This window comes from Amblyomma americanum, chromosome 4 (assembly GCF_052857255.1).
Source record: "Amblyomma americanum isolate KBUSLIRL-KWMA chromosome 4, ASM5285725v1, whole genome shotgun sequence".
NCBI classification, from domain to species: Eukaryota; Metazoa; Arthropoda; class Arachnida; order Ixodida; family Ixodidae; genus Amblyomma; species Amblyomma americanum.
In genome coordinates this window covers 213,770,242-213,786,293 of record NC_135500.1, presented here as the reverse complement: position 1 = coordinate 213,786,293, position 16,052 = coordinate 213,770,242, and the positions used below count along the sequence as shown (strand labels likewise).

The following is a 16,052-nucleotide window of genomic DNA, read 5'->3' as shown; positions in this document are numbered from 1 at the left end:
TTACTATAACCCTTTTCACATTGAAGTTGAAAGGTGCTGAAATATTCAAGACTAGTCTGTGGGAGGCTCCTGCTTGTAGGGCTGGAGAATTGAGGCATGAAGCTCTCACATTCTGTCCCCGCAGCTTTAAACTACCCACTTCAAGGACCGTGAAAAGGCCTATGCATGTCACAAAAATTATGCAGTCACATTTGCTCTGTACATTCAATATTTGATGTCACTTTGCTGTTGGCAGCTGCACTACTAGGTTGAAAGATTAACAAAACAAAACCGCGTTTGCAGTTGTATGGGCAACCTTATCACTTTTTAACAGATTCTGTGTGGTGACCAGTGTCTGCAAAATTAGCATTGAAAAGGAGAAAGTGCATTGAAAGTTTTACAGGCAGATGGAGGCATTGACATCTGTAGATACAGTGTTAGCTCTATTGAAGCATGGCAGGCAGCAGTTATGCATAGGAACTCACTTTAATTGGTTTCACTTCATTTCTTCATGTAGGCTCAAGGAAAGGCAGGAAATTGCTTGATGATGAGGATAAGCATTACTACAGCTGGAACCAGTGGCACCGACTTGATTGCTTTCCCTGTGTACAGAAAAACATGCACACAGGAGGTGAGGACCAGGCTTAGATGTGAGTCACTAATGACAAAAAGCACATGTGGCCAGCAGTTTGCTCCGTTATAACTAAAAGACTGCACACATCGACTCCCAAGCACTTTGCCCTCTTCACGGCTGAATGAATTTCAACGATTGAGCCACAAGCAAACAGGGCTGGGCAAGATACTTGAAAAAAGTGTCTTCGATACCGATACTCAATACTTTCAAAAATTGAATTTCTGATATCTTCACAAGATACCGGATCAAAATTGATTTCCACTACTGGCTTTGGTTTACGGAGGTTTAACATCCAAAAGTGACTCAGGCTATCAGGGACACCGTAGTGAAGGGCTCCGGAAGTTTCGACCACCTGGGGTTCTTTCACATGCACTGACATTGCACAGTACACGGCCCTCTAGAATTTCACCTCCATCGAAATTCAACTACCGCGACCAGGATTGAACCTGCTTCTGTCGGGTCAGCAGCCGAGCACTATAACCACTGAGCCACCACGGCGGCTCAATTTCCGATACAGATACTCTATACTGTATCATCGATACTTCGATATGCCACTGAAATTGCCAATAATAATAAAGCAGGCAATATAATTTGCTAAGTTACAAAATCTATCTTTGATTTTTGGAATTTTTTGTTCATTTGATAGCGCACTGTATTTGAAAAGGGTTTGAACGAATCCTGCTGTACAGGTTTCTTTAAGTTACAATTTCTTTAAGCTGCACCGTCGGCACAGGTGGTTTTGTTAAAACTTTAGCATCAGTATAAAGCCAGGGTGACACTGAAATGACTGCTTCCGTAAGCAGCCTAGCAATATCTTTTTTAAAAGGTAATGTTCTTTCAGAACTTCACTACACACAAATGAACTAACTTTTAGTGTGAAACCATTATTGGCCTCATAACATGGAATATGCCGCTGTGTTGTGAAGCCTCTAAAGTCAGTCATGTGATGCAGGAAGTGGCGAAAAATTAACGAGCTTTTTAATGAGGCTGACCTTGGAAATGCGACTGGGTTTCAACCCATGGCGGCGCAAACAGATCAGCTTTGCTGGCCACTGCACAAGAGCACTATGCTATCGCAGCAGCTATCATGCCTCGTGTTAAACTTCAACATGCACTCTCGCGCTGTGCATTGCATGTTGTCTGCAACTTATATCCGTGCGCAAGTCACGAAAGGAAAGGAAACTTGCTTTCAATCACCCTTTAGGGTACGTGGCATTGGTGTCCACCTGCAAAAACCTACTTTCGCGCAATATTTAGTGGTTAGCAATGCTAAATCAACAGCAATATTTTCTGATGCTCTTCCTTTGTTACTGCACTATTTACTGGTTGGCTGTGCCTTTGCCCTGTGCTAAAAGGTGCAAGCTTCGAGCACTTGGGAAAGCCTGCGAGTGATTTCCTTACCCTTATGTTTTGACAGTCGTTTGAAACTAGCATTCTTCATAAAGGCTAAAAGGAAAGTAACCAAGAATAAATGGGCTGAAAGTTTTATTAGCGAAAACATATCTTGCTAATATCTGTTATTTAGATGTAGTATTTTACTTAGCGGTAGTAAGTAACAGCATTTCCTCAAATCGCCAGTCCGAAAAAGCCGAGTGTTGCATTTTATGAAGGTGCCTTTTTTAAGCGGATAAGTGCGAACCACAGCCACGTCGACTGAAGGATACTCAAAGGTATAGCTAAACTCATTTCACTAGCACCTCTTGAGAAATACGGCTTGTTGTAGCGTTCCTCCTCCACATGAAAGAAATGCGTCAGCCGATGCATTTGACGCTGCCAGTGCTGATAACCCTATTGACCCGTGTGTGGAATAGTGCGTGACCATTATCATGCCTTCAAAGTAAACAGCAGTTGTTTTGTAAGCTCCTGAGCATGAGGGCAAAAGTCTTTCATTTCTATTTGCAACCACCGTTCTTGAAACGGGGATGATAGGGAGTTGTTTATATCACAACAGTAAGCCTGTCTTCACGTCCCTTCTGTCAGGGAGCGTGTAGAAACACAATATACTGAGTGTTTCAGTGAACACTTCTTTCAAAAATTTTCAAAAATGGGCTTTTTGAGGTGAAAATATGGTTTTTGCGGCATAGTATTACCAGTGTTGGTGGACACCAGAAAACTGGTGAGTCGTATTAAGTAGCAACCTGGTTAGCTGAATTTTAATAAAGGTTTTAACTAGTAGTGTTAGGCACCTAGTTGCAATCAGAGATTTGTAGCCGGTGGTTAGTAATAGCCATATCAGTTTTTAGAATTTCGGAAAGGCGATTACCCTCACCACTGTGGCTTCACAAAATTTGGCTGCATCGTGCGGAAATACATCCGCTTTCGAAGGCACACAGGCAAAGCAACCATTCCAGTGCACGTAACTAGTCGAAAACGCCAAATTTTTTAGAGCCACAACACCAAGTATATTCACATTTTTGAAATTCTAAAAACTTATATGGCTATTACTAATGACCCGCTGCAAATCTCTAATTGTAACTAGGAGCCTTGCTCTACTAGTTAAAAACCTAATTATTAATACTTAGTTAACCATCTTGTGTGGTGTCCGCCAGCACTGGTAATACTATGCCGCAAAAGCCACATTTTTATCCCAAAAAAGCCTATTTTTGAAAATTTTTAAAGTGCTTGCTCAAACACCCGGTATATGAATGAACTTTATTTCCTTGTCATAGCGAGTGGAGACTGGAACTAAAGGTACCAATGACCTGACGAAAGGTCCCAGCCCCATATCATATATCTTATCTATCTCCCAAACAACAAACATAGGAAGAAAGACTGGACCGAAGGGTGGGAGGGGCAACAGCATTGGCATCATCTCTCCCTAATCCTTCCCTTTATGTAGTGCGGTAACGCCTGAGCGAGAGCCGCTAGCATCGAGTATCGTTGAAATACATGATGTACTAAAAATATATTTTCGATACCGATACTTTAATGCTCTTATTTTTGTCAAGCGAAAACTAATAATACCGATATGCAGAATGTACTGAAAAATTTACAGCCGATTTACCTTATTTGTTCAAATGTGAAGTGCGTGTGTGCACTAACACGTCACGTTTCATTTTGCTTTTGGATTGAGGCTCGAGTTTCAGATTGCTTCAGGCAAAGATCGGCAAAATCAGTGACTGGGGACCTTAATGGCAGTATTACACTTTTGGGGCCACTTAACGCACCTTAAGAGGGCACTCCTATAGCGGTGTGTTTGGCGCATGGAGGAAGGAAAGCTCGGGAGAGGCCCTTGTTATCCGAGCTGCACACGAAAAAGAGTGCCGGAAGTCCCGTGCTTTCGCAAGGACTACTGGGAATCTAACCGATGGTACAGCAGCCAATAGTAACATTGGGTGCAGTGGCGTCTGCTGCATATGCACAAGTGCGTCGAGGTGGTGGCCAACTAGTAGGGGGGGGGGGGAACCTTCACGTCGGGCTTCAAAAAATGCAACGTAACAGCCTCTCCTGGATTCTTTCCTTCCTCCATGGTTTGTTGTGTTCTGGGGGCCTGGGACCCTACTCTCGACACATGGCCACTGTTCGGCGCCGTATTGCCTCTCTTATTGGCTCTGAGGGCGATCATATGCTAGTCACTAGTTTCACATTTGAGGTGCTAAACCACGAGGTTTCAAAGTCGATTTTTTCAGTGACATCAGAATGACATGACTTTGAAAACTGATTATTAGCACAGTTATTCTTAATGGTTTCTTGATGTTTCTTCAGCGCTACATACTTAATAAAGGTGGTTATCAGGAAGCCTCAAAGGAAGTTTTAGAAAAAAAGGGTTCTCTTTCACATACTAGTTGCCTGAAGAAAGTAACCTTCAATTTTTAGGCCTAAACATCAAGCTCGGAGACAGATGTGTTTGCTGGTGTTACCACCCTAGAGCTAGGAAAGATGTTTTTACCTTTTGATTCGGCATAGTCAAAAACTGTCAAGAGAGCTATTGCGACTCTTTCTCTGGAATCCGCCCTCCTCAAGTCGTGCCCTCACATGATGCAGGTGAGCTTTCAGGGCGAGGTGGCTAGACTGCGCAAAGCAGGGTTCCCTGACCACGTATTGACAGCAGTGACAGAGACACTCTTGCAGAAAGTTAAAGGGAGACCAAAGAAAGCAAGGAGACAGCAATGTAGCAGCACCAAGCCAGTGGTGATTTCCTACATCCATAGGATGTCCAACAACTTGTAAAGGGTTGGCAGCAAGTACGGCTTGCTGCTGGTCTTCTCAGAGCCAAGTAAATTAGCCAAGATGTCTCCCAAGGTCAGCAGTTACGGCCCTGGAACTTCCAGCTGCGGGACGTAAGCACATAAAGCTGCACATGCGGTGTGCCATGGGTGTGGTATATAAAATCTCCCTTAAATGTGGCAAAGTATATGTGGGGCAGACTGGCTGCTGTGTGAACGAACGTGCCAGGGAACATGAAAGTTCACTTGGTAATGTTTCCGACTCGTTTGAAAATCTACCTGCCCACTGCCACTCCTCCAAAGATGTGAATGGTCAACACTGAGCCACGATTTGAGTGTGCCAGGAAATCATCGGTGAGTGGGGAGGAGGTGGAAGATATCCTTGCGCTGGGAGGCTTTGGAGTGCGTAGGGTCTAGCAGCACCCTGTAAAGCGACCACTCCCTGACGGGAGTCAGTTCTGTGTTGTAGTGGATGTAACGCGGAACGTTGCGTCCCTCGAAAGTCAGCACATCTACATTGGATTTCTCCAGCTAGAGCACATGGACTAGTTCACCACCGCGCCACTGCATATATTTCAGGGACTCAATGGTTTCGAAGTTGTGCGCTGACATCACTCCACAACACACGTCATTAATATTGGTGAGCTTGAGGTGTCCGTGAAGCGGGAGTGGTCCTTTGCTGGTGGCAAGTTGAATGTTCGCCGTGACGCGAGAGTGGTCCTTTGCTGGTGGCAAGTTGTTTTGTTCGTTAGAAGTTTTGGAACTACCTCGTGGTTTTGCGTGCCGCTGGCGATGACATTTTGTTCCCAATCGGAATAAATGGTGATGGCGTTCATGTACTGCCTACCGATGAGTTGAGAAATGGCAGCACCGAGCTCGTCTTGTTGAAAGGCTGTCTTGAAGTCATCAGGATTCACCCTGACCGTTGTCGATGGCGTCCACTTGGACACTGGTGAAGAAGTCCTCTGTAGAGCCTTAGAAGACGGAGCGCGAGCGTCTGCCGTGGCTGAATTGTTAAGAGGAGTCTTGAGCGTGGCCGTTCCTCGTGCGTTCTTCCTGTGGCGGCACCGGCTCTTGGCGACTTGAAAGGACAGCTTGCTCCGCCGAAATGGTGGATGGGCCGACCTCTGGTTGGCTTGCAGGGATAGACGACCACGACAAAGTTGTGGAGTCGTAGCCGCGTTGTTCATGGAGCGCCATGTTGAGAGATTGGCCGGTGCGCATCTCCGCAGCCAGCGACGGAGGAGCCGGAGCCGTTAGGCCTAGCTCGACTGCTACGTGGTGATGCGAAGAGTTGCTTGAAATGGCTAGAAATTATGCGTACCTGGGTAACATCGGTGTATCCAGGATTCTCAAACGCGGACCCTCGAGATCGGGCAGAAACTAGACAGAAAAGGGAAGGACACGGACCTTTGTTGCCTTTGTTCCCCTGTCCTGACTTCCCCCATTCACCCCTCCGCATCACTAGCACGAACAACCCACTTCCCTACGCACACTACGCGCAATGTGAAGTTCAGTCGTTCACTCGCCAGCAAGCACGTGACCATCAGTTTATGTCGTCATTGATGATGGTGACAATAGCTGTACCCTTCGCAACGGGTCACCGCAACATTTCGGTGACGCGGTGTGTGCAGGTCAGACGTGCACTCGCCAGCAAGCACCTGACCGTCGGTTTGTGTCGTGATTAATGATGGTGATAATGGTTGTACCCTTCGTAACGGGTCCCCACAACCTTTCGGTGAGGCGAGGGCAAAAATATCATAAAAACAAAAAACAGCCAATTTTCGCAGTCGATCGCGGGTCTCTGGTTTCAGCTTCCTGGCCACGCTGGCCACAGCTACACTCCAAAGAGGAAGAAGTAAAAAAGAAATAAGCTGTCCTCTAGCGCACTCTCTTTAATAGAAGGGAGTGCGCTGGATGGCAGCTTACTCCCGTAAAGGCGTATTCGTGTTTAGAGTGTATGTACCGCCCCTTTCCGCCACCACTCCTCAAGACGACGCTTCGTGCTCTCAACTGCTTCAACTGCACCAGCTTCGCCGAAACGAAGGTGGGCAGCGTTGGTGCTCTTGACAGAGACGCAAGACCAGTGCATTCCAGGATCACGTGACCGACTGTCTCCTGTGCCACCCCACAAAAATTACTGTGGAACGATAAAAAGAACGAAAAATAAAGTGTCCGTGCCGTGCCACCCCACAGATGGAGCAAGTAGTGCTAAGGTCGCTGGTGAACTTAACACGCCAGTGCCACACATGCGTGCGCAGCAGCCCGCAACGAGCTTCCGACAACAGGTTACTGACATGAGAGTTGTCCAACATACGCTCTCGGCAGATGGGCATCTTGGCGGTCCGGTAGAGCTCCATCGTGGGTTTAGCCATCGCTCCGCTTCGCCACAACCTCGTCTCTGCTTCCCTGACCTGGCCCGTGATGCCCCCCTCCCCGACGCGGCAGCAGAAAACCGAACTTGTGGCGTAAATTCGCGCTCCGTCGGGTCCATCGGGTAGATATGCCCGCGGAAACCAGGTGTACAAGGGTTTGATGGGCCAGATTCGCGGCGGGAAAATGGAGAAGCCTAGCCTTCAACGCCTGCAGTTTCGGGGCGGCCTCCCGTGCTGTGAAAAAGAACCAGCCGAGGTCCCCCTGAATGCACTCCACCGTGGTGGCGCCCAAGGCCAGCCTTCCCGCATACCTGTCTCCTCTCGAGGAATTCGCGTGATCCCGCATAGAGGCACAGCGTGTCGTTGGCACAGGTCATCCCGGGCACTGCAATATTCTCGCAAACGGCGCGGATAACCTCATACCGGTTGAATTCCCAGTGCCCGGTGGCCCAGAACACATCTATTACTGGCGGCTTTCACTCCGGCGTGCCACTCGTGGGGCGCCAGGTAGTCTAGTCCTGCACTTAGTGCACGCCCAGGAACTTCGCGGCATCATCCAAGTGCACCGCGTTACCCTGTAGTGTCGATTTTCGCTGCCTTATTTGTGCCGAGCCCCACACTTTGCCGTACTAAACGGCAGCTGAAGCTTAGCCACTTCTGCACCGCAGATGTCCAAAACTCTCTGTAACTCCTCCGTCGAGCCCGTCATGAAGGCGAAATCATCCGCATATTACAGACCACTGTTTGGCCCTCTTTCAGGTGGTCCAGTCTGCAGTCGTATCCCGACACCTCCAACCGATGCGTTACTCCCGCCACGTGTAACATGAAGAGCAGTGGGGACAGCCCTGCCGTAGATTGCGTGGTACCTCTACCGGCGTCGTGGTAGCGCCACCCCACTCGACTACTGCCGTGATGTCTGCGTATAGCGCTCGGGGCAGGTCCAGGTCAGCCTCGTCGAGGTCAAGCGCACGCAGCATGTCCCATAGCATCTCCCGATTTACCCGTTCCAAAATTGCGGTGCTCGGCTTAATAATTGGTTTTTGGGGAAAGGAAATGGCGCAGTATCTGTCTCATATATCGTTGGACACCTGAACCGCGCCGTAAGGGACGGGATAAAGGAGGGAGTGAAAGAAGAAAGGAAGAGAGAGGTGCTGTAGTGGAGGGCTCCGGAATAATTTCGGCCACCTGGGGATCATTAACGTGCACTGACATCGCACAGCACAGCCGCCACGGTGCTCGGCTTGCTGTGTGCGTCCTGCGGCCGCTTGATGACGTCACCCTGTTTTTCTTGCCATCGCTGGGATTTTCTGTACCATCTGCGCGTACACACACAAACACACGCAGCTGGCATTTCTCGCAATGGGTCTGGCAAGGCTTTCGCCTTAAAATAAAATTCCTTTAACATTTCTCCCGAAGTGGGTGCAGACCAGAGCCGCGTGCCTCGAAGTTCGATTCAGGTGTCCACTGATCCAGGGAGCCAGTTATGCGCCTTAGTTATGCGTCTCAAAATCAACGCAGTCTAACCTTTCTGGTAGCTTTGAGAAAAGGAAAGGCGCTTAACGGCCTCAGTTTGTAGGTGGACGCCACCGCCTACTCGCAACGCTATTGAGGCGCCCACTGCTGACGTTCTTCGTCGATTTCTGCAGCGCGTCTAACACGCTGCCGTTCTGTGCTTAAATGGCGGTGCTGGTGTTCTTCCTAAGTCTCACTTGGCCGGGCTTCACACACGCAGACAACGCTGAAACTGAAAATGAGCTTCGAACCCAGGCCAGCGCGAACAGAGCTTCGCTGGCCACTCCATCAGAGCACTGAGCCATGACCGGAGCACACCCCGTGCGCTGAACTGCCAGTCTCTCGCGCTGGGCTACGGTATCGTCGTCTCGATCAGCTTCCATTCGGGGGGCGCGAACTGATCAGCTTCGCTGGCCGTATACAGTAAGCTCATACCAGATAAGCATATGTTTATAGTGCATGATCATACCTCTTTGATTATTTCACATATAAGGAGAGGTAAATCAATTAGCACAAATTAATGCTAGTAGCGTATCGCGACAAAGCGAGCAAGGGATTTATCTTTTTAAGTACCTACAGTCTATTGCCTTAAAAAGCAGCTTCAGTAAGCGAAATTTAAGTCATCACTCTACTCATACCTGGTCGTCGTGATTTATTAACATTGTGGCGTCTCTGAAAAGTCGATACCTCTTCTGGATGCCGACCACGCAGAACGTAAAGAGAACAAGGTATGTGCGTCTGGTGCTCGGAAAGCGGACCCAACTAGGTTCAGTCACCCGTCCTGGTCTGATATACCCCTGCTCGAAACATCTTGGTGAAGACGGATCCCCAGCCGCAACTTTGCCGGAGGCGTTGCCTCGGTATGATTGCCACCTTCTGTGCCCATAATGTCTCTGGACGGTTGCTCTCCGATGTCTGTGCCCAGCAGTTCGTGGCAACATTACCGGGAGCCACGGTCGTTAGCCGCCTCAACCAGCGACGACGTGTATGAATGGCTTACCCACTACCAGCGGATGAGTCGCTACAATAACTGGCAACCCGGCTTCCCAACGTCGTGTTTTCCCTAACCGACACGGCTCTAACGTGGTATCACAACCACAAAGATTCTACCACGACATGGGACCGTTTTGTAGAGGAGCTCAAGAAATGCATCGGCGACTCTATCGCGAAGAAGCGGGCTGAACAAGCGCTTGCGCGAAGGGCTCAGCTTCCCGATGAAACATGTACGAAGTACATTGAGGAAATCTTGAAATTATGCAAGATCGTCTGTCACAAAAAATGAAACATGTACGAAGTACATTGAGGAAATCTTGAAATTATGCAAGATCGTCTGTCCTTGCGTGATAGAAGAGGACAAAGTTAGCCACTTAACTAAAGGATTTGCCTAAGACATCTACACTTTTATTACCGGCAAAGCAAGTCTGGAGTTCGTGTCTGACGTCATCCAGCAGTTCCGCTCGTTTGAGACGTTGAAAATGCGTCGCATTACACAAAAATTCGGACGTTTGGCCGGAGTGGCGATGGTGGCAGCTGTAGAAGAATTGATCTGTCATCCACGATCAGCCAGATAGTTCGCGAATAATTGACCAGGTCGCTGTAACTCACTTGGAACTCCTCAGCACTGAGTATCCCACGCGCCCTACTCCGCCAACCGCCGCTAACGCAACGGACTTTGAGGAGAATCGAGTACCCTGAAGTTGCGTCCGAGCAGCATGCCGTGATCGCCAAAGAAGCACCGGCCCAGCGTTTACTAGCATACGCCTACCATATACGACGAGAACTTTCGGCCCCATACTTCGTACGGTGACTACTTGCCGGTGCAATCTGCTCATGGTCCTTCTCTTGTGCTTTACCGCTGTGGTCGGCCCGGTCACATCTCGCGATTTTTTCCCGCCGCCAATCATCCCGTTACGGCTCCTTAACCTATCTTCCGTTGCCGGATTACAAACCTGTTCCTTCTCGGTGCCCATCCTAACCGCATGATTCCGGAAACCCATGGCCTGCATAGCAAGGGTCGAACGGCAGCACATTAAACTGATAAAGGCCGCCAGGTGTAATAAACGCAGTTTTCTTTTTGTCCGCGGAATTCATAGGAATTTGCCAATACCCCAACAGGAGGTCAACAGAAGAAGTAGGAGGCCAAAAAAAGGCAGTCCCTTGCAACCTCGATTCGAGGATGGGGTATACTTCTTATGTTGTGACAGCTGCCGCTGCCGCTAGACGTCACAAGGCGCTGGCGCTAGACGTCTCTCTGCGTGCTGTGGAGCGCACACGGCACCGAGTTAGAGCGCTCTATACAGGTCTGTGGACGACTGTACAGTTAATACTGAGTGTATGTGGGCGCCTGCTTTGGCGCGAAGAACAAAAGCAAGGCTGAATGGTGGGCCAACTGGTATGACATGTCGAAGAATAATTTTTACCAGCCGAAAAAGACGAGGGACAAGAGGCGAACCTACACAGGATAAGGCTGGACCAAACTGTGCTTGGGACCCTAGGACAGCAGCGCTTCGACGTTCTGTGAACACGCTGCGCAATGTACGTCACTGGCGCTGGGTTCCGTGGTCTCTTCTGCTTTTTAGGTAGCCTCATGCGACATTGGCTCCAGTGGCACTCGGTAAGGCATGCTGCTAGCCGACATGAGTCCAGGTCAGCCTCGTCAGCCCAAATCGCAGCGCCAGAAGTCGTCGCAACTCTGAGCCAATGACGCGGGTTCCTAACCTGCCTCCAGCATTCCGACTGGAGGATTCGGCATAATCGTCCTATTCGTACAAAGAGACGCGGCGCGCGCCTTTATATGAAGGGCGTTGACCCCTGCCTGTTAGTCCGTGCGGCCGTTTAAGCTTCAGAGAAGCGCGCCCGCGCGACTCCCTGGTCAACACCACTCGCCCAGCCACAGACCAGCGAGACAGCGTGCGCCAGCCTGCGGGATGTCCTCCAGTCGTCGGACTGTCGCAGTGCTCGGTGAGCAAAATGTGTGTTGTTTGTTCGTCTCTCTCTTGTATTAGTACACTTTAGGTGCAAGGCCTTTTGTTGTACTGTAGTCTCTCTCGAATGTTACCTTGCATCTGTTGCAGTTTATTGTAGAATCACTTCGCATGTGTTATTACGAGTGACTGGAAAATCCTTTGTATCGTCCGTTTGCTATATAAACTTTGTTTCGTTTGTGAACCTTTGGCTCTGACCCATTCCTGGCTTGCGATCAGCGAAAGCTGGGCCCCAAACGACCAAACCCCTTGTCACTTGGTAGCTGGCTTCTGGCTGAGCTTGTCACGCTGAGTCGAGGGCATCTCCTTTGAGACCCCATACGCTCTAAGGGTGTCTGGAAGTGCAAGTGCAAGAACGCGAAAAAGTGGCACCCGGCGATGACCACACGTGGGGTCGTCGTGCAGGATGCGTGAAACAGACAGCAAAAGGTTTTGCGGAATCACGAGTACGAAGTGCGGGCTTACAGGGGAGTAGTTTTTTTTTTTCACAGGACACCATCGCGTACACGAAAACGGTCAGTAGTCCCATTGTCTCAGCGGCGGTGAAGAGGGGCTTGAGACCCATATCCTTTTTGTTGTTCAACTTGAAAGACGTGAGGACCGAAACGTAGTTGTCGAAATTGTCGGCGTCACACTCAGTGGTGGAAAGCGCAAGCCGCGGAAGGCAGTCCGCGTAGGCGTGTCGTCGACCACTATTGTACACTGCAGCGGACATACTAGCGCGCGAGACGACCACAGGGATCGCGAAATTTGACCAGCCTGCAAAGAGAGTGATGGTCAAAATTACGTCGCCGAAAAAACCGCTGGACGACGAAGGTCACTGCAAGACATTCCTGTTCGGCGACGGTGTAGTTCCTCTCTGGCGTGTTTAGGAAACGGCTCACATATGCGATAACATGCTCTTGCTCGTCGGAGCGTTGCACCAGAAGAGCACCAATGCAAAGGGCATTTGCATCCGTGCGAACTTCGGTTGGCGCGGAAGGGTGGAAATTCCGGAGGATAGACTGCGACGTCAAGAGGAACTTCAGCTGACGAAAGGAGGCGTCGCACTGGGGAGGGGGGGGTCGAGTTAAAAGGGACACCTTTGTGTAGAAGACGCGACAACGGGTCGGCGGTATCAGGGAAGCGGTGTATAAACCGGCGGAAATAAGAGCATAGCCCCAGGAATCTGCGGGGCTCTTTGACGTTTTCTGGTGGTTTAAATGACTGAACAGCCGCAGTTTTGGGGGATCAGGCAGCCCGACGAGATGACCGAGCACCAACGCTTGACGCAGACCAAACCGGCTCCTTCTAATCTAGGACTAGACCGCCGTGACGCGAATAGTCAAAGACAACAGCTAAACGCTCGTTGTGCTCATCGAAGATCTTCCCAAAAATGACGACGTCATTAAGGTAGCAATGTCCTATTTTAAGCCGCGCAAGACCGCATTCATAAACTGTTCGAAGGTGGCAGGCGGATTGCAAAGTCCGAAGGGCATAAGATTGAATTCAAATAGACCGTCAGACGTTAGAATGGCCGTTTTTTTCCTTAACCTCAGGGTTCACAGAGATATTCCGGTAGCCGGCTGGTGGATCGACACAAGAAAAATGCGAGGCGGCAGAAAGGCAGTCTATGGCGTCACCTGTACGAGGTAGCGGGTATACGTCTTTTTGGGCGATGGAATTCAGACGGCGATAATCCACGAAAAAACACATGTCATCATTTTAACGCACCAGAGCCTCCCACGGGCTCGATGGCTCCTAAAGTACACCCTTGTGGAGCATATTCTGAACTTTTTCGTTGATCACCTTGCTCTGTGTTGGCGATACACGATAAGGCTTTTGGCGAGTCGAGTGGTCAGAACTGCTGTCGATGGTTGTGACGGGTGCGAGGCGTAGGGTAGAGGGTGGCTCATTGGGCTGGGCGAAGTCGAATACCGAGGAGAACTGGAGCAGAAGGTCCATCAGTGCCCGGAAGGGAGGTGAGGGCGGTGTTGACCATGCAAGTAATTGTACATCCAGCGGACGCAGGGTGCCCGGGATCGGCCGGAGCCGCCCCAACCACTGTCACAGCGGAGAGCGGCATAGAAGGCAAGATTCAAGCAGGTTGCCGAAACGACGGGCTCTGTGGAGAAATTGATTGTCCACAACCACGCGCTGCCACGCACAATGAGATAGCAGACAGTGTGGGACAGTGGCATTCCTCTTCACGCAGGTGGAATACACTGTGGCGAGGTGATGAGAGTGTGGCACGACTGTGTCGCGGAACACACAAAGTACAGTTTCATCGTCGCACGGACTTTCCAGCAGGCCGGGCACAAGGCTTCGCTCCAAATGAACAGCTCCAATCCCAATGTAAACTGTAGCGCCACACATTTTCAAAAGTGGATCCCCAAAATTATGTCATGGGCAGAGTGGGAAATAACGATGAGTTCCACTTGAAAAACGGCGGCACCCAATGACACCTCCACACTACAGACTCCCAGAGGACGCAATGACTCGCCGTTCACTCCACAAAACGTTGACGCTTGTTGACATTGAAGCGCAACTTTGCGTCCGAGCAAGTGCTTTAAACCTAGACTCATTACAGAAACCACTGCACCCGTGTCGTCAAGAGCCTATGCAGGCACACCATCAACGGACACGAACTTTATATCAGCACACAGCACACAGCTGTATATCAGCACACAGCTGACGTCCAGCGACCTCACCTCCATCGGTCGCGCTGGCCGGATGAGGGGAGGAGGAGCACCGGCGTGTTGACGGCGACCAACGCACCGGAGGAGGAGTCACGCTGCGACCCAATGCCGGAGAAGGAGCCCGAAAGCTGGAATGCCGCAGCCGATTGGAAAGAACCCCGATGAAGAGTAGGTTGGCCGCTCAGTGAAGGTCATGGATCCGTAGCGGGATGGTCGGCGGCGATGGCAAAACCCGCGAGATGTTGCCAGGATTTCTACACCGGTAGCAAACCACCACCGTACGGACGCATCCTGAAGTCGTCAGCGTTGTCTGGGTCTAGAGGCAAGGTATCTCGTCGTGTGTCAGCTTCGTAAATGGCAGGTGGCCGTTCCCTGTAGCGCACGCGTTCTTCCTGGTGTGAGCGTGGGACGTGGGGCGTGCGGGATTTACTGAAGCCTGCAACGCCTCCGATTCATCACAACTGCACTTCCATACGTGTACACCTGTGACAGATGTAGCATTTAGCTTTGAGCTCTATGGGGTGTTCTCTGAGGCTGTGTATATTTTTTTTTTAGTACAGTGCAGCATTAAGCCATTTTTAATATGGATGCACCCACGATAATGTCTAGAAGTGTGCCAAAAGTTGCACGAAAGGTGTTTCGACATTGACGGTTCTCTTAACGAATTACAGGCGACAGCATGTCGAAGTATAATACTTGTAAGGCGACACATGTGCTATTAATACTGCAGTTTCTTTCATCGTTATAGTACTTGCATCAGAAGTTTTATGAAAGTGGGCATACTATATTTCTGTTCTGTTGAATATCGTATAACGCGCTCATCTATAATTAGAAGATATGGATAGTGTCGCTACTGAAGCGGAATGCAGCGGACATTGTGATCGGCGTTTTTATAGGAACTCGCGTGAGAAATACGCCTTCTGTATGACTAGAGTTTTCATTTTATTCATGCTTCCACATGCATCGGCGAAATACGCAGTGGAATGTAGTTGAACCGCTATGGGATGATTTATACACCAGCCTGGCGAAAATCAAGTCATCCGCGTCAACTACCACGTTTATACAATGAAGTATATTCCGACGCATGGAGCCTGATGCACGGTATACAACATTGCCGTCATGGGACCACATGTGTGCTAGGGAATGAAACGCGCTCATACTTTTCCATTTCACACATTCGTGTCATTGTTCGGCCCCAGCTAGAGCACATACTTCAGTAATGACCTCCCTGAGTATATCGGTCTGTAGTGTAGTGGTAAGTGTGCTGTTTTCTCTCCGAATGTGATATATATATATATATATATATATATATATATATATATATATATATATATATATATATATATATATATATATATATATATATATATATATATATATATATATCCCAAATGTGATATATATATATATATATATATATATATATATATATATATATATATATATATATATATATATATATATATATATATATATATATATATATATATATATATATATATATATATATATATATATATATATATATATATCAGAGGCTGCTGCTCGGGAAGAGCAACCTGGATCGCAACCATTTTTCAAAGATGGTTGGGAAGGCTTAAATTTTACTTTTGAACATCGATGCAAAGCAAATACAGCAAACAATTTCTTGAACCGTAAAGATTTTTTAGAAGGCCATATCTGCTGGATGTTCAATCACAGATCGAGAAAGGCATTTTTCTCTT

The 16,052-nt window shown here is 48.8% G+C and overlaps 1 protein-coding gene across 1 annotated transcript in view; it reads right to left on the bottom strand.

Annotated features, from left to right (window-relative positions):
- Window positions 1-446: 446 nt before the first annotated feature.
- The window catches only part of LOC144127576 (uncharacterized), a 64,021-nt gene continuing 48,415 nt past the window's right edge, over window positions 447-16,052 (bottom strand). The window contains exon 6 of the mRNA XM_077660558.1: window positions 447-581. Within this exon, the coding sequence (XP_077516684.1) occupies window positions 499-581 (83 nt within the window). The 3' untranslated portion in view covers window positions 447-498. The remainder of the gene's footprint in view (window positions 582-16,052) is intronic.